The sequence below is a fragment of the Anopheles coluzzii genome, chromosome 3 (assembly GCF_943734685.1).
Source record: "Anopheles coluzzii chromosome 3, AcolN3, whole genome shotgun sequence".
Classification (NCBI taxonomy): domain Eukaryota; kingdom Metazoa; phylum Arthropoda; class Insecta; order Diptera; family Culicidae; genus Anopheles; species Anopheles coluzzii.
In genome coordinates, this window is record NC_064671.1 from 10,656,222 (window position 1) to 10,683,128 (window position 26,907).

Sequence of the window (26,907 nt, forward strand, 5' to 3'; positions counted from 1 at the left end):
TTTCATCGCAGCAATCCATGACATAACCATCGCAAGGGAGGAGTGGAGATGTGTCAAACCCCAATAAGCGTAGCGGTACCTTGCGCATGTGGGTGTGCAACCGAACAACGCGCACACAAAACTTCACCATTCGCGCGGATCAATGGGGGTGCGCAACGGACTTATCTTATCTTGCCGCCCGTGACCATTGGTATAGCACAACCGATGCCGTCAATATAGTGATGATTTTGTGCAGGAAGTATGCCGGGAACTTGTTGTCGGCGTATGTCGGTATAATGGAATTGCACAAAATTTTGCAAGTCAGTCGCCGTGGTTCCCGTTTTTCACAAGTCATTGCCAATGGGATGTTTCCTACGATGGGGGTGTCGTCGTTGATCTTGAGGTGTTATCAATTGTTAGGTGCAATTGCGGTACACGTTGCAACAATGGGGATGCTTCGGTGGGATAGAACTGCTTGGTCGTTGGTGTGTGTAATGGACTACTTTCACTTGGAAATTACTAGAAATATCGCTTTCACTGGAAAAAGAATGGTAATAAAAGGTAAAATATCACCAAATACGTTGATTGTGATATTTGTTGTGTCTTTCTTTGCAATTTTCTCCATCAGCATTTTTTGCGAAATGTCTTCATCCCTTCCACTTGCCGTTCCTATTTGCACACGAAATGTCCCATAAATTTCCAAACAATCAATCCGACACAACAAACCGCTCGTTTGTATGTCACCTGATCAAGTGTAAACTATGTTATGTCTACCCTAACTGGGATACGTTCTAGTGTGAATCTCGGCCAACGATCGACCGCAGCACGGTGTCTCAATTAAGGTCCAACCTATCACTGACCTCCGGACGGTTAATTGAACTATGCACAACTAGTATTGCTCTTCAGACAACATCGGTGAAGTCTAGGTGCAAAGAATTCACCACTAGACTAGTGTCGGTGTTCAATGCCATCCTTGCAAAGTGTACACCAAAATAATGGTTCGTATTTGGTGATGCGTTTTTGGAGCGTTACTTATTTCCCCCACCTCGATGGATATCGTACACGGGTGGCCCTTGTGGGCCGATATGGTTATGATTGGTGCATGACTTGCAGCCCTCGTTTAGCAAGAAAAACACCAAAGAAAGCAACAAAGGCCCCACTAATATGTCCCCGATTAGGAGAGGTCCCACACATCAAAGATCTTATCGGGCGCATTTGTCGTAAATCGCATGCCTGCTTATCGGGCGGATCGACTCATCCAATGCTCAGCAGTTTTTACCGTTTGTTGGTAGTATTGGTGTGGAATGCATACACGGAATGTGTGAAGGAGAATGAGCTATTTTTGGCAAATAACCTGTTAAATTATTCAACGATTGAAGTAGAGTTATTGTATGTCTATTCAATCATCGTTTGAAAGTCCTGTTTTTGAAGTACACCACAAACAAAACAACACATGGTTCGAATATTCTATAACCGCACGCACACTGGCACAAATCTATCCCCTACACTACACTAACCTCATCGATACCTTATCGTGCCGCCCGATACACGAACGGTGTCAATTATATTTTAACCCCCGTTCCTCGATCAGGTTGAATCAGTTGACTAGAACGCTTGAAAGCGTGAGGAACCAATTTCGGAGAGCTAAACGGGAGCCGAGACATTGTGAAAGTGGAAGATAGTTTGATGAAAAGAAGTTATCGTGTGTATTAAAAGTGTGAGCGTTTGGAAGCAAGAGTGAATAGAGCATTTTGGGGAAGTGCATCAAACTTAGTGTAAAGTGAATGATCCAACTGCAAGCCCCAGTAACGGTCCGATGACGTTCGAAGAGTTTTGTGGTGGTCCCTTTTGGGTAAGTGGTCATTCTCTAGAATTATTACAGAAGTTATTAGTTCGATGAATGCAACATCAGTGATTCTTTTAATGTGAAAAATCTGGATATTTCGATAAACTTCTGAAATTCGGTACACCCATAAAACATACCTGTACCGTTTGGTGTGACATAGCTTTTTTTTTGTTGGTCAGTGATAAGATTTTACCATTAATGGGAAGTTCGCAAAATATCGCCCACCCCGTTCTGTGCTGTGAATCATTCCACATGCTTTGTGGTCCGTTATCGATAATGCGTGTCTACCGAGTAGGATTAGTGGACGATGAGTCTTAAAAAATCGATGCTTACTACGCTGACGCAGCTAGCGAGGCACTTTGGTAATTGCATGGGCAACCATCGTGTTTTTATTTTTCGACAGATATTGTTCCTAGTTGGCCATGAAATGGCGCAAAGACCTCGTGGAAGGGTGGAAGTGGTTGTGTTTTGGGACATTTTTCACACCGATTTTAATTGACGTGCAATAAACAGTACGATTAGATAAGCCTTTGGAGCCAATTTGAAATTGAAGAGTTTAGATTACATCATGGGATAACATAAAATTATTTTTTCTTTTTTTACACTTAATTACAGGACGATGACCTCACGTGGCGAGAGGAGGATCCGGATCTGACCTTCTGCTTCCAGCGCGTCATCCTACAATGGACACCGTGCTTCTTTCTGTTCGTGTTCTCCATGTACGAGGTACTTCGGATCGTGACCAGCCGGTATCGAGACATACCGTGGAACTGGTTCAACATCACGAAGATGATCTTCACCTTCGCGCTGATGGTGATGTCATGGGTTGACCTCGGCGTGGTCGTCCAGAACCTGGACGAGCCGGAGGTGTTCGATGTACAGATACTGGTGGCAATCTTCAACGCACTCGCTTATGTAAGTAGTGTGGAAGGGTTTAGCGAATGATTGGATTGAATCATTGTGATCAATGTTGCCTTGTTCCTTTGTTCCTTTTCAGATTATGGCAATGGCACTGTATTTCTTCTACCGCAAATACGGTATTCGCAGTACGGGCACCATGTTTATCTTCTGGTTCCTGAAGGCCTTCTTCGGCATCATCCAGATGCGCACGGAAGCGATGCTGCACGATGTGCGCGGCTCTGGCACGGGTGACTTTGCCGAATTCCAGTTCGTCAGCTACACGATCCAGTACACGTTCGTGTGCTGCGTGTTGCTACTGGAGCTGTTCCCCGACAAGGAACCGCGGTACAGTGAGTGGGCTAAGCTGAAGAACCCAAACCCCGAGCTACGGTCCAGCTTCTTCTCGCGGCTGTTCTACCTGTACTTCGATTCGTACGCGTGGCGTGGATTCCGCAAACCCCTCACCGACGATGACATGTACGATCTCAACCCGGAAGACACGTCGCGTGCGTTAGTGCCACCGTTCGACAAGTACTGGTACGAGAGTGTGGAGAAGGGACGTCGCAAACAGATCGCAGCCGATAAGAAGGCCGGAAAAACGAACCTGGTGTACAAACCGAACGCGGCAACGAATGGTTCGGTACTGCCAGCGATGGTGAAAGCGTACGGTGGTCCGTTCTGGTTCGCCGGTATGCTGCAGTTTGCCATCTCGGGGCTGCAGTTCGCATCGCCCTACTTGATGCAGGAGATTATGGCCGTGATTGCGCTGGATGGCCCGTTCTGGAAGGGTATGATTATTACGCTTGGACTGTTCCTAACCTCGCTGCTGATAGCGCTGTTCAACGGGCAGTACTTCCACCGTACCTTCCTCGTTGGGTTCCGCATTCGGACGGGGCTGATCAGTGCGATCTATCGCAAGGCGCTACGGATTTCTAGCTTCGCCAAGAAGGACACAACGGTTGGAGAGATCGTCAACTTGATGGCGGTCGATGCACAGCGCTTCTTTGAGTTGACATCGTATCTGCACGTGCTGTGGTCGGCTCCTTTAATTATTGCACTGTGCATTTATCTGCTGTACGAGCTGCTCGGTCCGGCAGTGTTTGCCGGGTTGGGTGTGATGGTGATTATGATCCCAATTACCGGTTTCATCGCAACGCGTATGCGTGATCTGCAAGTGGAGCAGATGAAGATCAAGGACGAGCGAGTGAAAAAGATGAACGAAATCCTTGGTGGCATTAAGGTGCTGAAGCTTTACGCTTGGGAGCCAAGCTTCCAGGATACGGTAGTGACGGTGCGTAACGAGGAGCTGGATGTGTTGAAGAGTGCCGCCTACTATGGAGCGGGTACTTACTTCGTGTGGACGATGGCACCGTTCCTGGTGACACTAGCCTCCTTCGCCGTGTACGTCATGATCGACGAGGAGAACGTGCTTGATCCTCAGACGGCATTTGTGGCGCTGGCACTGTTCAACATTCTACGATTCCCATTGGCGATGTTCCCGATGATGATTACGTTCGCTATGCAGGCGTGGGTATCGATCAAGCGTATCGACAAGTTCATGAACAGCGAGGAGCTCGATCCGAACAACGTTACGCACAACAAGAGTGAAAATGCGCTCGAGGTAAAGGATGGAACGTTCTCGTGGGGAGATGATGCACCGACGCTGAAGAACATTAATCTGGCGCTGCGTAGAGGAAAGCTGTCGGCTGTGGTTGGTGGTGTCGGTACGGGCAAGAGCTCACTGATTTCGGCTCTGTTGGGTGAGATGGAAAAGATGAAGGGATCGGTCAATACGGACGGGTCGATCGCGTACGTTCCTCAGCAGGCGTGGATCCAGAATGCAACGCTGCGTGATAATATCCTGTTCGGCCGACCGTTCGATCAGGCCAAGTACGATAAAGTGATTGAGTGTTGTGCATTGCGACCGGATTTGGAGATGCTGCCGGGGGGTGATACGACGGAGATCGGTGAGAAGGGTATTAATCTTTCTGGAGGACAGAAGCAGCGTGTAGCGTTGGCACGAGCAGTGTATGCTGACTCTGAAGTGTACCTGTTTGACGATCCGCTGAGTGCAGTAGATGCTCACGTAGGCAAGCACATCTTCGAGAAAGTGATCGGTCCGTCGGGAATGCTGGTTGGTAGATCGCGTCTTCTTGTAACGCACGGTATATCGTTCCTTCCCTTTGTGGAGGAAATATTCGTCATGAAGGATGGAGAGGTCTCCGAGAGTGGATCATACCAGTAAGTACTCATAGATTTGTTCAAATAAATGTGATATCTAACAGGGCTCATGCTTTTCTCTAGGGAACTTCTCGACCAGAAGGGCGCCTTCGCCGAATTCCTCACGCAGCACATTCAGGAGATGGACGACGAGGATGAGGATGAGTTGAAACTGATCCAGGAGGCACTTAAAGATGGTGAAGCGAAGAAGATTGTACAGCGCGCAATGTCCACACGCTCGCAGCGATCGGGCAGCAGCAATGGTAGTGTACGCAAGAAGCGTGTAAGCCGTGCTGAATCACGCAATAGCAATAAACCGCGAGCAGTGGAACAAACGGTCGCGCAACAGTCCTCTGCCACGCTGATCGAAAAGGAAGAGTCGGCAACAGGTGCCGTCGGTTACGTAGTGTACATTAAGTACTTCAAAGGCATTGGGCTGTGGCTTGGATTTTGGTCAATCTTCTTCAGCGTCATCAATCAGGGAGCATCGATCTACGCCAACATTTGGCTCACCGATTGGTCTGAAGATCCAGAAGCTGCAACAGATCCATCGGTACGTGATATGTACCTCGGTGTGTACGGTGGTCTGGGAGGAGCACAATCGATCGCACTGTTGATCGCTTCCGTAACGCTGGCACTGGGATGTATTAAGGCGGCTCGTGAACTGCACAACAATCTGCTGGAAAGCTCGATGCGAATGCCAATGTCATTCTTCGACACTACCCCACTTGGCCGTATAATGAACCGGTTCTCGAAGGATGTGGACGTGGTGGACAACATTCTTCCACAGTCTATCCGTGCCTGGTTGCTGATGTTCTTCAACGTGATCGGTGTGTTTGTGGTGATCGGTATCTCTACGCCCATCTTCTTGGCAGTCGTTCCCGCCTTCCTGGTGATTTACTATCTGATCCAGAAGTTCTACATTGCCACCTCGCGACAGCTGAAGCGTTTGGAATCGGTGACACGTAGTCCGATCTATTCTCACTTTGGGGAGAGTATTACGGGTCAGAGCACTATTCGGGCCTATGGACAGCAGGATCGATTCATGAACGAATCGGAACAGCGTGTGGACTACAATCAGCTCACTTCCTACCCGAGTATCATTGCCAACCGTTGGCTCGCAGTGCGCCTTGAGTTGGTTGGAGCTCTGGTTGTGTTCTTTGCGGCCCTGTTCGCCATGGTTGCACGTGATACCATCGGGCAGGCAACGGTTGGACTGTCGATCAGTTACGCTCTGCAGATATCGGCCACGCTTAGTTTCCTCGTGCGTATGACGGCTGAAGTGGAGACGAACATTGTTGCTATTGAGCGATTGGAGGAGTACACGGTGCTTCCACGAGAGGCTGAGTGGCAACTGGGACATGTGGACAAGGCATGGCCAGTGGAAGGAAAAGTCGAGTTCAAGGACTATCAGATCCGGTACCGCGAGGGACTTGATCTGGTCATTCGAGGCATCTCGCTCAATGTTCGAGGAGGCGAGAAGATCGGTATCGTTGGTCGTACCGGAGCCGGAAAGTCCAGTCTTACACTTGGTCTCTTCAGGTATGTACCAGTTGGAAGAATGAATAAATTTTCTTGAGATAAATATTAACAGCATAACTATTTTCTATTTTAGAATTGTTGAAGCAGCCGGTGGACAAATCATCATCGACGGACTCGACATCTCCAAAATGGGACTGCACCAGTTGCGAGGACGACTGACTATCATCCCACAAGATCCGGTGCTGTTCTCCGGTACTCTCCGAGCCAACGTGGATCCTTTCAAGAGCTACAGCGATGATCTGGTATGGAAGGCTCTAGAGTTGTCCCATTTGAAGACGTTTGTGAAAGGGCTGGCAGCAGGATTAGATCATGAGATTGCAGAGAACGGAGAGAACCTCTCGGTCGGTCAAAGACAGCTGATCTGCTTGGCACGTGCTGTGCTACGCAAAACAAAGGTGTTGATTCTGGATGAGGCTACAGCGGCGGTGGATCTGGAAACGGATGACTTGATTCAGGTAAGAAACTTTCAAGTGCCTAACCTTGACACATAACTCATTTAAAACTTCATTCTTTTACACAGAAAACAATCCGTACGGAGTTCGCCGACTGTACGATCCTCACGATCGCTCATCGTTTGAACACGATCCTCGACTCAGATCGCGTGCTGGTGCTCGACAAGGGACTGGTAGCGGAGTGTGACTCACCACAGAACCTGCTTGCGAACCGAGAATCGATCTTCTTCGGCATGGCAAAGAACGCCGGTATTGTAAGCTAGGATCATTGCCAGACTGCATTGATGCCTGGTGAATCTCGAATCGATATCGGCTAGTCTCGCACAACAATAGCATGCATGCATGGATCGTGTCAGTACAGGTCGAGGGATAGTACAGTTTCTTCGCACGTCTCGAACGGGGAACAGGGACCGCTGAGCTAGGATCAGTTATTTCTCTTGCGTTTAGCCGGCAAAGAGAAACATTGCCCGATTAAAAAACCTTTGCCAAAACGAAAATGCTCTGGTGTACGTAAGGGTAATATATTTATTTTGTAAACATCTATTAATTGATTAAATAAAATTGAAATAAACAATACTTTGTTGCCTGTTACCGGTTGTTCAACGAGAGGATGACATTGCAATATGTACGGTGGGTGGTTTATATGGTATCGACCTCACGATAACACGTGTTACCCTTTATCTGCCCGGAGGGTGGCTGATAAGATAGCATTTAATGGCCCGTGTGAACAACTGTAGAGATACTCGTGGTGAGTTTTACGATTTGAGAGGTGTACATCTGATTCTTGGTGACAGTTGGAAACATCTGTTTAATGCGTGGAGAATAAATGCGAGTTCAATTGATTGATTTCCGGTATGTCATTGGGTGATGCAATGTGTTTTACATACACTGTAATGGTAGTCCTACAAGATTGCGTTTCATCTCGTAAAGTAAACCCGTTTGAAAGAAATCGCGTACCCACCCATGACTAAGATCCCGTGTGTTAAAAGATGCGTTTGATAATCTTATCACAACAACAACATAACCTCGTGTAAATATATTCAACCCTGGCACACGACGAAGCCCATGCCAAACGGGGGCTCCGGTACGATCAACGCTTCCCCAGCGCAACAACGGGTGTCGTTAGGAAATGGGGCAGGTCTAGGGTCTTATCGGGCGCACGCTTACAGCCGACATCTGAAGCCAAACGAGCGTGAAAAAAACGGAGCAAAAACTCATACATCACAATCACAATCAGGCCCTGTTCTTGTTGTTATTGCTGTTGTTGTTCCAGTACGGTTCGCCATTGAGCGTTTTGAAGTACGCCCCGGAGAGTATAAAATGGCACTGCGAATGGTCGGCAATCTTTTAGTCGTTCGTCGGTAGTGATTGCGCACTGCAAGTAAGGTCCACGATGACCTTCGAGGACTTTTGTGGCGGTCCCTTCTGGGACGACGAGTTCGTGTGGGATGTGGACAATCCCAACCTGACGTTCTGCTTCCAGCGCGTCATCCTCCAGTGGGTACCGTGTTTGTTTTTGTTCGTGTTCTCGATCTACGATATATTCAAGATCACTGAGAGTAAATATCGGGACATACCATGGAATTGGTACAATCTGTCGAAGATGCTAGTGATATTCCTGCTGATGTGTATGTGCTGGATAGATCTCGGCATGGTGGTTGGCTATCAGGATGAGCAAGGCCTGTACGATGTGCAGATCTTGACGGCCGTGTTCAATGCGTTGGCTTATGTGAGTGACAAGAGTGGCTTGAGAATGGGTCGAGAGATGTAACGTCTGTGTTTTGTGTTTCCCATTTAGATCGACTTACTTGTGTTGCTGTTCTTCATGCGCAAGTACGGCGTGCGTACGTCCGGCACAATGTTCATGTTCTGGTTCTTGCGAATGTTCTTCGGCATTATACAACTGCGCACCGAGGTGATGGAGAACGATAAGCGACCGAACGCGATCGGTTCCGGTGATACGGTAGACTTTTGGGAGTATCAATACGTGAGCTACATCCTGCAGTACTCGCTGATCTGTTTGATGCTCGTGCTGGAGCTGTTCCCCGATAAGGAACCCTCCTTCAGCTACTATCCGAAGGCCGCCAAACCGAACCCTGAACTACGCTCAAGTTTCTTTAGCAAACTATTGTTTCTACATTTTGATGCGTTCGCATGGAAAGGCTTCCGTAACCCGCTCACCATGAACGACATGTACGACATCAATCCACAAGACTCGGCACGAGAGCTTGTGCCACCGTTCGACAAATATTGGAAGATTAGCGTGGAAAAAGGTCGTAAACAGCAGATGGCATCGGACCGGAAGGCCGGAAAGCCGGACATCGACTACAAACCTCACTCACCCTCAAACGGGTCCGTCCTATACACAATGATTCGGGCGTATGGTGGACCGTTTTGGTTCGCCGGAATGCTACAGCTGGCAATATCGGGCCTCCAGTTCGCTTCCCCTTATCTGATGCAGTAAGTACAAAATAACCCGTTCCGCCTCACTCAACAGTTTGCCGTGCGCGTTATCTTATCGATTTGAATTATTTTCCTTTTTTTTCGCTTTTTATAGAGAACTAATGGCAGTTATCGCATTCGATGGGCCACTGTGGAAAGGGTTTCTGTTGACTTTCGGATTATTTGGCGCATCGCTGCTGCTGGGACTGTTCAATGGGCAGTATCTGTTCTACACCTTTCTCAGCGGCTTTCGCATCCGTACCGGGCTGATTAGTGCGATCTATCGGAAGGCGTTGCGAATTTCCAGTGCCGCCAAGAAGGACACCACGGTCGGGGAGATCGTAAATCTGATGGCGGTGGATGCGCAGAAGTTCTTCGAGCTGACTTCCTACCTGCACATCTTGTGGTCGGCTCTGCTGATCATTGGGCTGTGTGTGTTTCTGCTGTATGATATTCTAGGACCGGCTGTGTTTGCTGGACTGGGTGTGATGATACTGATGACGCCTGTCTCTGGTGTGGTGGCAGCCAAGCTCAAGACACATCAGGTAGCGCAAATGAAGCTGAAGGATGAGCGTGTGAAGAAGATGAACGAGATTCTCGGAGGCATTAAGGTGCTGAAGCTTTACGCCTGGGAGCCAAGCTTCCAGGATTCCATTTTAAATGTGCGCGATGAAGAAGTGGGCATACTGAAGAAAATGGCTTACTATGGTGCTGGAATCTTTTTCACCTTTACAATTGCGCCCTTCCTGGTGACGCTTGTGTCGTTCGCTGTGTACGTGCTGATCGACGAAAACAATGTGTTGGACCCACAGACAGCGTTCGTATCGTTGGCGCTGTTCAATATAATGAGGTTTCCTCTGGGAATGTTTCCCATGGTGGTTACGTTCTCCATGCAAGCTTGGGTGTCCATCAAGCGTATCGACAAGTTCCTGAATAGTGCAGAACTGGATCCAAACAACGTTACGCACAATAAGAGCGATGAGGCCCTGACCATTAAGGACGGGACGTTCTCGTGGGGCGACGAGACGCCAACGCTCAAGAACATCAATCTCTCCTTGCGAAAGGGACAGCTTTCAGCGATCGTTGGTACGGTCGGTACGGGCAAGAGCTCGTTGATATCGGCCCTGCTGGGTGAGATGGAGAAGATCAGTGGCGTTGTCAATACGGATGGTTCGATCGCGTACGTTCCTCAGCAAGCGTGGATCCAGAATGCGACGCTGCGAGATAACATTTTGTTCGGAAAGCCATTCGATCAGCGAAAATATGATAATGTGATTGAGTGCTGTGCCTTGAGACCCGATCTGGAGATGTTGCCCGGTGGAGACTCAACGGAAATTGGTGAGAAGGGTATTAATCTTTCTGGAGGACAGAAGCAGCGTGTAGCGTTGGCGCGAGCAGTGTATGCCGATGCAGAAGTGTACCTGTTTGACGATCCCCTGAGTGCTGTGGACGCTCACGTAGGCAAGCACATCTTCGAGAAGGTGATCGGACCATCAGGAATGCTTGTGGGCAAGTCACGATTGCTTGTCACGCACGGCATATCATTCCTGCCATTTGTGGAGAACATATTGGTGCTAAAGGATGGGGAGATCTCTGAGAGTGGAACTTATCAGTAAGTAATTCGAATAGCATAGTTTATTAAGGAAAGTCATAAAATTATTTTGAACTTTTAGGGAACTTATCGATCAGAAGGGAGCTTTTGCGGAGTTCTTAAGTCAACACATTCAAGAACTTGATGATGAAGATGAAGGTAAGTAGATATGTTCCTCGGGCTTCCTTCGTGTTAATGAGAGTTGGTTGTCCCTTTCAGAAATATCTTTGATACAAGAAACACTCAACGATGGGGTTGTGAACAATGTCATCCAGCGAGCTCTTTCAGTTCGGTCAAACCGATCGAACGGAAGCGACGGAAGCACACGCAAAAAGCCAATCAGTCGTCAGGTGTCAAAGCAAAGCGTCCATAGCAAAACAGTGACCACTGTTCCAGGTAGAGCCAACTTGATCGGCGTTGAAGAGTCAGCAACCGGAGCCGTTACGTGGTTGGTGTACAAGAAGTACATACAATCGATCGGATTTAAGTTTGGCTTTGGTTCGGTACTGTTCACCGCGATCAATCAAGGCAGCGGTATCTTCTCCAACCTGTGGCTCACCGATTGGTCGGAAGATCCAGACGCCGCCACTGACCCATCGGTACGGGATAAGTATCTCGGTGTGTACGGTGCCCTGGGAGGAGCACAATCGATCGCACTGTTTGTAGCCGCCCTGCTGATCTCACTCGGGTGTCTTAAAGCGGCCAAAGAGTCGCACAACAAACTGCTCGAAAGTTGCCTTCGTATGCCAATGTCGTTCTTTGACACAACGCCCTTGGGGCGAATAATTAACCGCTTCTCAAAAGACGTCGACGTGGTTGACAACGTGCTACCGGTGACCATTAGGGCTTGGTTGCTGTTTCTATTTAATGTGTTCGGTGTTTTCATCGTGATCGGAACGTCCACACCGATTTTCCTCGCCGTTGTGCCGCCGCTGATGGTGATCTACTACTTCGTGCAGCGGTTCTACATCGATACTTCGCGGCAATTAAAGCGATTGGAATCTGTGACGCGTAGTCCGATCTATTCTCACTTTGGTGAGAGTATCGGTGGACAGTCGACGATTCGAGCGTATGGACAACAGGATCGGTTTACACAGGAATCAGAGCGCCGGTTGGACTACAATCAGCTCGTATCGTATCCGACGATCGTTGCCAATCGATGGCTTGCAGTGCGTCTTGAATTGATTGGAAGTTGTGTCATCTTGTTTGCGGCCCTGTTTGCCATCCTGGCTCGGGATACTATTGGCCAGGCCACGGTGGGAGTTTCGATTAGCTATGCGCTACAGATATCCCATTATCTCAGTTTTCTTGTGCGCATGACTTCAGAAGTGGAGACGAATATCGTAGCTGTTGAACGATTGGAAGAGTACACGGTTCTTCCACGAGAGGCTGAGTGGCAGAAGGGTACGGTGGACAAGGCATGGCCGGCGGAAGGAAAGGTCGAGTTCAAGGACTATCAGATTCGGTACCGCGAGGGACTTGATCTGGTCATTCGAGGCATCTCGCTCAATGTTCAAGGAGGCGAGAAAATTGGTATCGTTGGACGTACCGGAGCCGGAAAGTCCAGTCTTACACTTGGTCTCTTCAGGTTAGTAGTATAATGGATGTATTATGTGGGTGATTTCTTTAAAACGTTTGTCTTTCCATCTAGAATTGTTGAAGCGGCCGGTGGACAAATCATCATCGACGGACTCGACATCTCCAAAATGGGGCTGCACCAGTTGCGAGGACGACTGACTATCATTCCTCAAGATCCGGTGTTGTTCTCCGGTACACTCCGAGCAAATGTGGATCCTTTCAAGAGCTACAGTGACGACCAGGTGTGGAAAGCTCTTGAACTTTCTCATCTAAAGACGTTTGTGAAGGGATTGTCTGCGGGACTCGATCATGAGATTGCGGAGAACGGAGAGAACCTCTCGGTCGGTCAAAGACAGCTGATCTGCTTGGCACGTGCTGTGCTACGCAAGACAAAGGTGTTGATTCTGGATGAGGCTACAGCGGCGGTGGATCTGGAAACGGATGACTTGATTCAGGTGAGAAGCCTTCAAAAGAAAAATTATTATCGCAAAACTCATTCAAAATCTTCGATCATACTTTCTTACAGAAAACAATCCGTACGGAGTTCGCCGACTGTACGATCCTCACGATCGCACATCGTTTGAACACGATCCTCGACTCAGATCGCGTGCTGGTGCTCGACAAGGGACTGGTAGCGGAGTGTGACTCACCACAGAATCTGCTAGCGAACCGAGAGTCGATTTTCTATGGAATGGCGAAGAACGCTGGAATCGTTTCGTAGAATACTTGTAAATGATATTGAATAGTATTATGTAGTTTAATTAGAATACAGATCAAATAAAGTTCAACAAGCTAGTCACATTTGTGACTATAACATTTATCATCATCTTCTTATTCTGGGTGGTTAATTGGACCGACACATGCTTCGTAGGCTTATTATTACTATACTCTCAAACCTTTAGAAGTTGAAGCTATAGCGTGCTACCTAATAGATTAACGACCCTTAAGAAGTACTGCAGCTGTTTCAAATCTTGTAAAAATAGTCTGTACAATGATGTATTCTAGACATTATTCCTTTCATAAAACATATTGCATCATTCAAATGATTCATTACACTGATTTATATCTTGCATGACTGGCACGTTGAAGATACATTGTCATTCAGTTATATTTTTGTAAGTATATTTCACAAGACAAGGGATCTCAACCTTACTCGTTGATTGAATGTTACGGTTGGATACAAAAACATTGTTTAAAATATTTACCCCCCATTCCATATTGCCCACGCGTTAGAATTCTAATGTTACAGGCTATTTAAAGCATCCTTTGCAGCCATCTCCTCTCGTTACATTAATTAGCTCTATACATAATCAATGCCCTCCGCCATGTGGGCCTCCTGATACAGCCTGCGCGTTATTTAACGATCTTATCTGTTCACATTAAAAATTGCAACTCATAATTGATGTATCAAAAGTAGATAGTTCAAATATGCACAATGCGATATGATGATTGGCTATCGTGACAATAAATTCCCACGCGGTAGATAAGGCGAGCCCTTCTGCGCTGCCTGTGGCTGGCTGGTCATGTGATAAGGAAACCGACCGAAACAACAGTCACGTTTCATGCGTACAGTTTGAAAGCTTTGTGCCCCCGACAAAGTGTGAAACTTACCGTAACCATTAGTTACAAATATCCAATAATAGTGGCAGCAAGCCATGCACCCAGGCACCAGGACTGTCGATCGCTATCGGTGGGAGCTTCCGATCAAACAACTCTGAGCTTGATAGCGCCCCAGGTCGTAATCAGTCAAGTGAAGGTACTTTTAATAAGTGTGCGCGATAGCTTTATGCTTCCTTCTTCTTCTTCTTCCTCGAGTTTGAGGACTAGATTTCACCTATAACAATTATCACCTGCGGTAAAGCTCACATCATTGGTCAGTTCATCTCGTGATAGACGCGAAAACCTCATCGTGACACAGCCAAAAGTGAACCGCACGCTTATCGGATTCCCTTATAGGGTGAATTATTGCGAGGCAATATCTGCTATTCGCCAATCGATAGTATTCATCGCCCGATGACTGTGCGCGGTGTGCGGCCTACCGCTGTGTCGCTGCTATCGCTTGCAATTGTACGCACGGAGACGACGACGACGACAATAAAAAAAACCCACATACACGATAAGGGTAACTAGTGCGAATCCGACGACGGCTGTATAAAACGGTACCGATTACCGGGTGGAGGGTTTCAGTCTCGACGTAACAGTGGAATTGCTCGGTCAACGGATAGTGTGGGATAAAGTGTTCGCAGAACGGTGTACAGGTCCACGATGACCTTCGAGGACTTTTGTGGCGGTCCCTTCTGGGACGACGAGTTCGTGTGGGATGTGGACAATCCCAACCTGACGTTCTGCTTCCAGCGCGTCATCCTCCAGTGGGTACCGTGTTTGTTTTTGTTCGTGTTCTCGATCTACGATATATTCAAGATCACTGAGAGTAAATATCGGGACATACCATGGAATTGGTACAATCTGTCGAAGATGCTAGTGATATTCCTGCTGATGTGTATGTGCTGGATCGATCTCGGCATGGTGGTTGGGTATCAGGATGAGCAAGGCCTGTACGATGTGCAGATCTTGACGGCCGTGTTCAATGCGTTGGCTTATGTGAGTGACAAGAGTGGCTTGAGAATGGGTCGAGAGATGTAACGTCTGTGTTTTGTGTTTCCCATTTAGATCGACTTACTTGTGTTGCTGTTCTTCATGCGCAAGTACGGTGTGCGTACGTCCGGCACAATGTTCATGTTCTGGTTCTTGCGTATGTTCTTCGGCATCATACAACTGCGCACCGAGGTGATGGAGAACGATAAGCGACCGAACGCGATCGGTTCCGGCGATACGGTAGACTTTTGGGAGTATCAATACGTGAGCTACATCCTCCAGTACTCGCTGATCTGTTTGATGCTCGTGCTGGAGTTGTTCCCCGATAAGGAACCCTCCTTCAGCTACTATCCCAAATCGAAGAATCCAAACCCAGAGCTGAAATCGAGCTTCTTTGCCAAGCTGCTCTTCCTGTACTTCGATACGTTCGCATGGAAAGGCTTCCGCAAACCCCTAACCATGGAGGAAATGTACGACATCAACCCGCAGGACACTTCGCGTGAGCTTGTCCCTCCGTTTGACAAGTACTGGGACATGAGCGTCGCCAATGGGCGCAAAAAGCAGATCGCGGCCGACAAGAAGGCAGGCAAAACAAACATCGAGTACAAACCACACTCCGAAACGAATGGATCCTCCCTGTACGCGATGGTGCGAGCGTACGGTGCGCCATTTTGGTTCGCGGGCATGCTACAGCTAGCGATATCCGGACTTCAGTTCGCCTCACCTTATCTCATGCAGTACGTACCGCTTCGTCACCGCGTTTTTCCGATAACGTGACGTCAATGTAATCGATTGGGTTTTATTGTACCCACTTTATTTTTCTTTTGTTTTGATAACTCGTTCGCAGAGAAATGATGGCAGTTATTGCACTGGATGGGCCGGTATGGAAGGGCTTGCTGTTGACGTTTGCACTGTTTGCTGCGTCGCTACTGCTGGCACTGCTCAATGGGCAGTACTACTACAACACGTTCCTGAGTGGATTCCGCATACGCACCGGGCTGGTGAGTGCAATCTACCGCAAGGCGCTACGAATTTCGAGTGCAGCGAAGAAAGATACCACGGTGGGTGAGATTGTCAACCTGATGGCGGTCGATGCGCAGCGGTTCTTCGAGCTGACCTCGTACATGCACATCCTCTGGTCCGGTGTGTTGATTATTGCGCTGTGCGTGTACCTGCTGTATGACATTCTTGGGGCGGCCGTGTTTGCTGGACTGGGTGTGATGATACTGATCACACCCGTTTCGGGAGTGATTGCAACGAAGATGCGTGACGCACAGGTAGCGCAGATGAAGATCAAGGATGATCGCGTGAAGAAGATGAACGAGATTCTTGGTGGCATTAAGGTGCTGAAGCTTTACGCTTGGGAGCCAAGCTTCCAGGATAACATTCTCACTGTCCGCAAGGAGGAAATTGGCATTCTGAAGCGCATGGCTTATTATGGTGCTGGAATCTACTTTACGTTTACGATCGCGCCCTTCCTGGTGACGCTTGTGTCGTTCGCTGTGTACGTGCTAATGGACGAGGAGAACATCTTGGATCCACAGACAGCGTTCGTATCTCTTGCTCTCTTCAATATCCTCCGCTTCCCGCTTGGAATGCTGCCCATGATGGTGACATTCTCCATGCAAGCCTGGGTATCAGTGAAGCGTATCGACAAGTTCCTGAATAGTGCAGAGCTTGATCCTAGCAATGTTAGTAATAATAAGAGTGACGTAGCCCTGACCATTAAGGACGGAACGTTCTCGTGGGGCGACGAGACGCCAACGCTCAAGAACATCAATCTCTCCTTGCGCAAGGGACAGCTGTCTGCGATCGTCGGTACGGTCGGTACAGGAAAGAGCTCGCTGATATCAGCCCTGCTAGGTGAGATGGAGAAGATCAGCGGTCATGTGAATACGGATGGTTCGATCGCGTACGTTCCTCAGCAAGCGTGGATCCAGAATGCGACGCTGCGAGATAACATTTTGTTCGGAAAGGCATTTGATCAGCGGAAATATGATAATGTGATCGAGTGCTGTGCCTTGAGACCCGATCTGGAGATGTTGCCCGGTGGAGACTCAACGGAAATTGGTGAGAAGGGTATTAATCTTTCTGGAGGACAGAAGCAGCGTGTAGCGTTGGCGAGAGCAGTGTATGCCGATGCAGAGGTGTACCTGTTTGACGATCCCCTGAGTGCTGTGGACGCTCACGTAGGCAAACACATCTTCGAGAAGGTGATCGGACCATCAGGAATGCTTGTGGGCAAGTCACGATTGCTAGTTACTCATGGCATTTCCTATCTGCCGTTTGTGGAGAACATATTCGTCGTGAAGGATGGAGAAATCTCGGAGAGTGGATCATACCAGTGAGTATAAGGCGGCCATTATTTGTAATAAAGTCAGTGTCTTCAAAGGACGTTTCACTTTTCAGACAACTTCTCGATCAGAAGGGCGCCTTCGCCGAATTCCTGACCCAACACATCCAAGAGCTTGACGAAGCCGACGAAGACGGTAGGTTGATTCGGACCGATGCTACAAAATTTGGTTTAATCTTGCCTTTTCCTCTACAGAACTCATACAAACTTTCAATCTTACTATCTCCTCACCAGAAATTAAGCTAATCCAAGAAACACTTAAGGATGAAACAGCCCAACGTATCGTGGAGCGATCACTCTCCGTCAGATCGGGACGTTCCGGTGGCAGTAATAGCAGCATTCGTAAGAAGCGTATCAGCCGACAAGAGTCCAAAGCCAGCGCCAAAAAGGAAGACCCCATCATACAGAACCTGGACAAGGCTACACTGATCGAAAAGGAAGAATCTGCAACGGGTGCCGTGACGTGGGCTGTCTATAAGAAATACGTCACCGCCATCGGATTCCAGTTCGGTTTCTGGTCGGTCGTGTTCAGTGCAATCAATCAAGGCAGTGGCATCTACTCCAGCATGTGGCTTACCGATTGGTCGGAAGATCCGGAAGCAATCACGGACACCTCGGTGCGGGACATGTATCTCGGCGTGTACGGAGCGTTGGGTGGCGTTCAATCGATCGCACTGTTCATTGGATCGGTGTTGCTCGCTTTGGGATGTTTGAAAGCTGCCGAAGAGTCACACAACAAGCTACTCGAAAGCTCCATGCACATGCCTATGTCGTTCTTCGACACGACACCGCTCGGTCGTATTATTAACCGTTTCTCGAAGGATGTGGATGTGGTGGACAACATCTTGCCGGCAACGATTCGTGCCTGGCTGCTGATGTTGTTCAGTGTGATCGGTGTGTTTGTCGTGATCGGTATCTCAACTCCGATCTTCCTTGCCATCGTTCCGCCGCTGATGATCATCTACTATTTCGTGCAGCGATTCTACATTGAAACGTCTCGCCAGCTGAAGCGGTTGGAATCTGTGACGCGTAGTCCGATCTATTCCCACTTTGGGGAGAGTATTGGTGGGCAGTCGACGATTCGTGCTTACGCTCAGCAGGAGCGGTTTATCAGGGAGTCGGAGCATCGCGTGGATTACAATCAGCTCGTGACTTATCCAACGATTCTAGCCAACCGTTGGTTGGGTGTACGATTGGAAATAATTGGCAGCTTGGTGATCCTGTTTGCGGCTCTGTTTGCCATCTTGGCTCGAGACACTATTGGCCAGGCTACAGTTGGACTGTCGATCAGTTACGCTCTGCAGATTTCCAATGTGTTAAGTTTCCTGGTGCGTATGACGGCTGAAGTGGAGACGAACATTGTTGCTATTGAGCGATTGGAGGAGTACACGGTGCTTCCACGAGAGGCTGAGTGGCAGAAGGGTACGGTGGATAAGGCGTGGCCAGTGGAAGGAAAGGTCGAGTTCAAGGACTATCAGATTAGGTACCGCGAGGGACTTGATCTGGTCATTCGAGGCATCTCGCTCAACGTTCGAGGAGGCGAGAAGATCGGTATCGTTGGTCGTACCGGAGCTGGAAAGTCCAGTCTTACACTTGGTCTCTTCAGGTATGTATCAGTTGGAAGAATGAATTATTTTTCTTGAGATGAATAGTAACAACATAATCATTTGTTAATCCAGAATTGTTGAAGCGGCCGGTGGACAAATCATCATCGACGGACTCGACATCTCCAAAATGGGACTTCATCAGCTCCGTAGTCGGCTGACCATCATCCCACAAGATCCGGTGTTGTTCTCCGGCACACTCCGAGCCAACGTGGATCCTTTCAAGAGCTACAGCGATGACCAGGTGTGGAAGGCTCTAGAGTTGTCTCATCTGAAGACGTTTGTGAAGGGATTAACAGCCGGACTCGATCATGAGATTGCGGAGAACGGAGAGAACCTCTCGGTCGGTCAGCGACAACTAGTTTGTTTAGCCAGAGCTATCCTGCGTAAGACAAAGGTGTTGATTCTGGATGAGGCTACAGCGGCGGTGGATCTGGAAACGGATGACTTGATTCAGGTAAGAAACAAAAAAGACTCAGCTGCTCTCATAATGCTCATTTAAATGATATTATTTCCACAGAAAACAATCCGTACGGAGTTCGCCGACTGTACGATCCTCACGATCGCTCATCGTTTGAACACGATCCTTGACTCAGATCGAGTGCTGGTGCTCGACAAAGGACTGGTAGCGGAGTGTGACTCACCCCAGAACCTGCTAGCAAACCGAGATTCCATATTCCACAGTATGGCAAAGAACGCCGGTATCGTTAGCTAATGATCTTGCTCATGCAGCGATATGATGTGTTCAGCTAGCATAAGTACTCCATTATTAGGTATAAGTGTTAGCAATTTAGCGTGTAAGTAAGCGTGCTTCCGCATTATATGATTGCGGTTTAGCGCGTGTGCCAGCGGATTCTAATAAATCATCGAAACATTAACCTTTACCTAGAATTGTTTATCTTTTCATCGGTTGTGTATTACCACACGTTTGGAAAATTATCGACCACCACCCACAGCTTATAGGGTTGAAACAACTTGCAGGTGATAAGGTTTTGTGTTGCTGTTGTACGTTGTGTGGGCTGTTGCTGGTGTTGTATCGAAAGTAAGATGCGAATCAAATTAGCTACACATAGCGTTGCAAATTCTTCGTAATCAATGAAAATAACAATCTGGAATCAAGAAAGGCACAGGAAACGAGCAGTTGTATGGGAATGTTTTGCAATAATTTGGAAATACTTTCATTATGACGTTTAATGAATAAGCAGTATAAACTATTCAGAGTTTTGTATTTAGAACAATGTAGCTAGATTAAGGATTTAGTTTAAGTATAATCCTCTATTTTTACATACTTTTGTATGTTCGCCACAAGTAATAAATGAGAAACATATTTATTTCCGAAGCTCAAAGCTCGAATCACAGCGCCTCAATTCAGCAAACGCTGACAAACGATTTATGTTGTGGGATGCAATGTTGCGTGCAAGTGGTAGCAATATGAAATCGAGTCACTGGCGTGTTCACATTGATATTATCGCTTTAAAAGATAAAAAAATATGCAGTTCGCTGTGTTTGTTCAAAATCTGTGTTCTTCATGTCAATATGATAAAACTTTGGCATTATAATTGTTGTGTACAGAAACGGTGCAGTGTAACCGCGACTCGATGCTGTCGTGCAACTGACAGCATCCGACGTCCGAATGGCCGTTAAGGGCTTCGGGAGCGATCGGGCTACCGAGGGTCGGCACTCGATCATAGGCCGCGACCCGACACACACAACAGTCCTGGAGAATATATGTTATTTATATTAGAATATAAGTGGTTTATACAGAAGAGCCGCGTGTGCCTTAAATATCCTCAATTGTGCACCAGTCCGAAACACAAAAGTGGCGACGAGGTTCTAATTGTTTGTTGTTTCGTTTCATTTATTCGTGTGAAAATTCCGCGACCCAAGCGGCGAAGGATGTCCTCTGAGGAGACTGGTGCCATGGACGAGGAGATGCGTCGTTCATCGCTAGGGCTAGCTAGCGCGAGTGGAGGGCTAATTCCGCAGAACGGTGCGATGCTGCAACCCAACGTGCATCTTTTGGGCGACCAGCGCATTCTCGGTGGTATGCAGCGAAGTGAAGATGCCGCGCCGTTGCAGATACGTGCGCAACCGCCATCGCAATCCGGGTCATTGCCACTGTTCCACGGTGGTCAGGCGCCATTGCTGTCAGCTCCAACGGCGCCATCGCAGTCGGCTCCCGCACAGCAGCACCAAAGTACAGGTCCGTATTTGAGTGGAAGTGATAATACGATGATGCAAACGCTACAGCAGCTACAAAAGCAGATGGCACAGCAGCAGCAGCTTATAAGTGAATTATTATGCCAGCGTTTAAATAACTTAGGTGCGTCTACGGCCGCGGTACACCCCGAGCAGATCATTGACACGTTAGCGAGAAATATAACGGAATTTCGTTATGATGAGGAAGGAGGTGTAACGTTCGGTGGGTGGTTTGCGAGATATGAGGAGCTGTTTAGGAAGGATGCGGAGCGTATAGATGAAGCCGCGAAAGTCAGGCTGTTGATGAGGAAGTTAGGTCCGGTCGAGCACGACAGGTACACGTCGTTTATATTGCCCCGGAAAGCGGGAGATTTTTCATTTGCGGAAACGGTCCAGAGGTTGACCGAGTTGTTTGACACGCGAGAGTCGTTGCTTAGCAAAAGGTTCAAGTGCTTGCAAATAGCGAAAAATAAGAATGAAGACCATATGTCATATGCGTGTAGGTTGAACAAGGCGTGCGTCGGATTTGAGCTTGGAAAGCTTACAGAGGAACAATTTAAGTGTTTATTGTTTGTGTGCGGGTTGAAGTCAGAGCACGATGTTGACTTCCGTACGAGGCTGCTTGCGCGAATAGAAGATAAAGCAGATATTACGCTGCAGCAGTTGTCGGCGGAGTGCGGCAGGATAGTTAACTTAAAGAAGGATAGTGCCATGATCGAGTCCCCAGCACATGAGAATGTGTTGGCTGTACAGTCGGAAAGACACTTACAAGTCAAAAGATCGCAGCTAGATCAGCGTACGACGCAGAGTAAGCCCTGCTGGGCATGTGGGGATAACCACTGGCAACGTGATTGCCCATATCGTACTAAAGAATGTTTTAAGTGTAGGCGGATAGGCCACAAAGCTAGTCATTGCAACAAAAATCGAAGGAAATTTAGGCATCCTGAGTATGGCCTCGGATATGAGGAACAGGAAGGGAATGTTGCACAAGTGGTAACTGTGAGTGTGCAGAGCGTAGCATCTAGGAGAAAATACGTGGAGGTTAGTCTCAACAACAAGCCAGTTCACCTGCAACTCGACTCAGGGTCGGATATTTCTATAATAGGCATGCGTACATGGAAACAAATAGGGAGCCCCCGGCTCAAACCCCTTTCCGTCGCAGCGAGAACTGCTTCAGGAGCTGGTCTTATGCTCGAGGGTGAATTTCTATGTGAGGCCACATTAGGCAATGTTACGGCTGAAGTAACCATAAGAGTGGCAAAACATGATCTTATGCTATTCGGTGCGGATCTGTTTGAGTTGTTGGGTCTGTGGTCAACACCCATTGAAAGTTATTGCTATAGAGAGGGCAGAAATTTAAAGCAGCATGATAGGCTTGATAAAAAACAGACCGAATGTCTAGTAGCTAGTATAAAGGCTGGTGATGGCATAGATTATGCAGCAGGCACGGGAAATGCAATTCCATTCCTTTACAATGAGGTGGTTAAGCCCATGCAACGTGATACAATGCTGCGCAGATTATATAGCTATGGCAATTATGAAGGTCGAATAGATAGCGCCAATTATCTTCGTAAACAGCCCTCGCCGATAATTTGTCACGAAGCGTACCAAAGAAAAGGGAGACACATGAGGTCGCAAGAACCTTAGCGTAGGCGTAAATAATGATTTATAAACGGACATATGAGTTAAAGGATCCCTGGCGAGAGGGTACATGTCTCAAAGAAGTGCTAGAAATTAAGTGATACAAGAATGGAAAATAATGGTATTAATTTACGGTAGGATGTTTTAATGGCTGAGGGTAGAGTTTCTGGAACAAAATAGCCGTCACAATTTTTAGTATTTTAGCAAACCCAGTTTTAGCCATCGTGGCACAACATTCCCGTAGCATAGTCTGCGTATGTGAACAAATTAATGGTCCACCTCGCCGCTCTTCTCGTGATAGAAGGGCGTCGCGCAGGTTGCAGCTGTACCAGCTGAATTAAGAGAGGGAGATGTTGTGTACAGAAACGGTGCAGTGTAACCGCGACTCGATGCTGTCGTGCAACTGACAGCATCCGACGTCCGAATGGCCGTTAAGGGCTTCGGGAGCGATCGGGCTACCGAGGGTCGGCACTCGATCATAGGCCGCGACCCGACACACACAACAGTCCTGGAGAATATATGTTATTTATATTAGAATATAAGTGGTTTATACAGAAGAGCCGCGTGTGCCTTAAATATCCTCAATTGTGCACCAGTCCGAAACACAAAAATAATGACTGGCAATAGCTTCAAAATGTTTGGTTGAAAGCTTGAAAATTGAATGAAATATTTCACACACGTTTAGGCTTGTTACAGTGCGGTGCAAAAGTTTTGCTCATCATGCCATTTTTTTTAATAAAACATTTAAGGAGTTTCAAATAATAATATGTTCATATTAATTCTCAGATTAAGTGTATTATGGTCGCATTATATTTAATAAACTTTTTTATTTAATTACAATCCTGAGTTGAAGAGTAGATCAAAATAAGAGCTCACCAAGCTAACACATTTGTTTTGATCGATAATCTTGGTTCTCCTTATTAGGGGTTCATTCATTAATCTTGTTAATAATAAAAACGCTGATAATGATTTAAATTTATTTACGAAATTTCCTAATCAACAAAGGATCGTGCCACTATTTCTATAATATCCATTTCCATCCATCCATATCGTGCCATTTCTATAATATCTATAATATCGAATATCCATATTTTATGTACTCCAACCGAAATATTTCTTAGACAATTATTAAACCTTGCTTTAAGGGTGTAAAGCACTGTCCCAGCAAGGGTAAGAAGCATCACAACATACGAGGTCCGTTCGGGTTTGATAAGCTTTCTCGTTTACCCCGCTTCGATCGTGGTGCGAAGCGCTCACTTCGTGCTTAGCACTTCGGGCTAATGCGAAAGGGCACAGCACAACTACAGCACCACACAACGCACAGCAGCGCACTCAGTTTTAGTTCTACGCGGCACAGGCAAACACGCGTGTGGCGTACCATGCCGTGGCAGCGTGCCGACCGTTAGCGACCGTGCCCGTTTTATTCCAATTTTCGTTCCGTTTCCAAAAGTGCGCGCCAACGTACGGGAGTACCGTTGGGAAAACCCCATAACCCAACGCAAGGGGCGCGTACGGCCAGCGCCTTCATTTGTTGCGTGTAAAGTTGCGTGTGCTGCTGCTGCATTGAGTTTGCAAAACTAGAATCAACGTGGCCAGACAGTTTGAAAGGAGGAAGAAGTATAGTTTAGTGCAAACGTTTGCTGGGTGATAGTTGAATTTTCCTCGATCAAAAACAAGGCTTTAAAGTGGTGCCCCCCTTTTTTGTTGCTTCTGCATCTCACTGGTTTAAGGCAGGCATAGAAACGAGCGCCGTGTTGAAAATTCATCCAAGCTTAAGCTCAAGCACTGGTATCACCACGTCCCGCACTCGAAGCGTGCTCAAGTGGGACACGGATTGGCCACCGGTACTGCGCGGCGGAGCGAATTTTCATCCACAACAGTGCCATGAATAAAGGACGGTTAGAAATTTTACGTGCAAAAAAAGAAAGAATGCTTGCAAAGGCAACCGTCACAGCATAATGATGATGATGATGATGATTCGAGTGACAGTGTTATCCAAAACCGACATTAGATAGGTGGTGAAGGCATTGGGCGGCAAATGAATAACCGTGTACTGCTCCTGCTCAATGTAGTGCGGTGCAAAGGAGTTTTAAAAAAAAGGCGAATGGTCAACCGGAAACACGTGCTGGCGAGCACCGAATTGAAACCGAATCCGGTTGAAAGTGCCTTTTCCCGGTGTGAAAGAATTTCCCGACAGTACTGCTGTCGGCGCGCAGTAGGCCGAGCAGTGCAGTAGCAGTGACAAACCGACTGAGTGGAGGACGACTGAGTGAAACAGAGCGAGAGAGAGAGAGAGAGAGAGAGAGATAGTGAGAGTATGCTAGAAAAGCCTCCCAGCGTACGGTGGTAGTGTTGGTGCTTTGTTTTCACTTTTCGCCGTACCGGGCGGCGCTCGGTAGTGTGCGTGTGCGTTTCCGTGAGTGCCTTTTTCGCGCCGCCGTTTGTGTGCTACGATTTTCCGCGCGCGCTCGTTCGCTCCGTGCGTGCGTGTCACTGTTGTTTTGTGTTTGTTGCTTTGCTGCTCGTTGCGAACCGAGCAAGCCGTTCAGTCCGTATCGTGACGCCGTGTCGGTGAGTGTCGAGTGTTGCAGTGTGTAGTGGCGGTTGTTGTGCTTCTATCGCCCGTAACGTAAAGTGTAGCGCCAGCGGAAGAAGAAGAAAAAAAAACACGAAACGCGGAAAATCATCTTCACGTTGTGTGTAAAACGTCGTAATAAGAGTGTGTGGTAAGAAAATTAAAAAAAATGTTTGTTTTTTTTCTCAATTTTTGCATTCAAGAAAGAAGGATAAGAGTGCGCGCGAAAGACGTTACTCTTTATTTGTGTGCTTGTGTGCCCTTGCTGGTGTATGTTTGTGCCGCCCACCCCCCATCGCCCCCGGTACGGGTGGCGCGATAAGTGATAAACCGTGCCGCGGCCGGGTCGCATTGGTCACCGTTGGGCAGGTTGTGCGATAACATATGGTAGCGAAAAACGAACCCTCCCAAGCGTGCTGAGTGTCGATGAAGGCCACCCCACCCCCGTTCACGTGTGCGTGTGTGTGTGTGTGTAGGGTGTGAGAATTGGTGTGCACCTTGAAAAGAAAAAAAAACAACACTCCATATGTGAGGCACAAGAAGAAGTAAAAAACAACAACAACATCATCAAACGATATCGATGGAGTTTTTTTTCTCTCGCTCTCTTTTCCATCGCCACCCAACCGCCCTCTTGAGCGCTTCTTCGCTGACCACCCTGTTGCGTTGGCACCCCCAACCCTTGCCGTCATCCATCGATCGATTCGATATGCGATTAGAACCGGGCACACACCGGGGCATGGCGCGTGTGAACGAAGCAACGAACACAACAACAACAAGAAAAAAAAGCGGCACAAAACTTACACTTGCGTAACATAAAACAACCACACAAACGCACGAAATTGCAAAGCTTGCACCTAGAAGTGGGTGGGTGGTCAAAGGGGACAGGGGGGAGGGGGGGGGGAAGGAATTTTGAACGCCGCGACTACATCAATGTGAGGGCTCACCCCCTGAGCGGGGGCAGTGGTGGTGGTCATAGTGAAGCAAAAGTGAAGCTTTACAAACAAACAAAAAATCGCCTACTCCACACACCGACACACACACACACACACGTTGCGAGTGAGTAGAAAAAAGGGGGGAAAAGAACAGAAACCTACCACCCAACCCCCCCCCCCCCACGTTGTTGTTGCCAGCAGCGGGTAGCAGCAGTAAATAACAAAAGTTGCTACGATTATCCATCAACCCCCCCTTTCATGTGTGTGTGTGTGTGTTTGTGCTAATTTCGTGCCCATGCATAAGATGATGCACCCTTAACTGCACGCCGTGTGTATGTGTGTGTGTATGCGTGCACACGCGTCAGGTGCAACGTGTACTGTTTGAAAGGTGGAGAGGAGTACGTTCAGAAGCGGCTACGGCTACTGCGATGCTACTTTGAATGCGCACAGCCCGATGC

The 26,907-nt window shown here is 47.8% G+C and overlaps 2 protein-coding genes across 9 annotated transcripts in view; both read left to right on the forward strand.

Annotated features, from left to right (window-relative positions):
- Positions 1 to 1,559: 1,559 nt before the first annotated feature.
- Positions 1,560 to 19,986, forward strand: LOC120959182 (multidrug resistance-associated protein 1-like). Of its 8 annotated transcripts, XM_049608163.1 has the most exons (8): positions 8,147 to 8,668; positions 8,738 to 8,854; positions 15,338 to 15,882; positions 15,993 to 17,489; positions 17,555 to 17,634; positions 17,694 to 19,104; positions 19,178 to 19,559; positions 19,623 to 19,986. In XM_049608163.1, the coding sequence occupies exons 1-8, from the start codon at positions 8,333 to 8,335 to the stop codon at positions 19,815 to 19,817; spliced, it is 4,563 nt and encodes a 1,520-aa protein (XP_049464120.1). In that variant the 5' UTR covers positions 8,147 to 8,332; the 3' UTR covers positions 19,818 to 19,986. The 8 variants fall into 8 exon arrangements, with proteins under 8 accessions (XP_049464121.1, XP_049464122.1, XP_040238327.2 ...); XM_040382392.2 differs by lacking the exons at positions 15,338 to 15,882; positions 15,993 to 17,489; positions 17,555 to 17,634; ... (1 more) ...; positions 19,178 to 19,559; positions 19,623 to 19,986 and adding exons at positions 9,497 to 10,993; positions 11,055 to 11,131; positions 11,192 to 12,560; positions 12,624 to 13,005; positions 13,077 to 13,370 and having other exon boundaries at positions 8,050 to 8,668; positions 8,738 to 9,399; XM_040382390.2 differs by lacking the exon at positions 8,738 to 8,854 and having other exon boundaries at positions 8,153 to 8,668; positions 15,221 to 15,882.
- Positions 19,987 to 24,249: 4,263 nt separating this feature from the next.
- LOC120954605 (uncharacterized) overlaps positions 24,250 to 26,907 on the forward strand; it is a 38,066-nt gene continuing 35,408 nt past the window's right edge. Inside the window, exon 1 of the mRNA XM_049608158.1 lies at positions 24,250 to 25,668. The gene's annotated coding sequence lies outside the window, so the exon portion shown is untranslated. The remainder of the gene's footprint in view (positions 25,669 to 26,907) is intronic.

What these genes read in the sequence shown, in the direction of transcription:
- LOC120959182 (XM_049608163.1), top strand. Translation starts at nt 8,333, where the DNA reads ATGACCTTCGAGGACTTTTGTGGCGGTCCCTTCTGGGACGACGAGTTC. An exon ending in TGACGAAGCCGACGAAGACG is followed by an intron (nt 17,635 to 17,693) that starts GTAGGTTGATTC and finishes TTTCCTCTACAG; the next exon opens with AACTCATACAAACTTTCAAT. An exon ending in AAACGGATGACTTGATTCAG is followed by an intron (nt 19,560 to 19,622) that starts GTAAGAAACAAA and finishes TTATTTCCACAG; the next exon opens with AAAACAATCCGTACGGAGTT.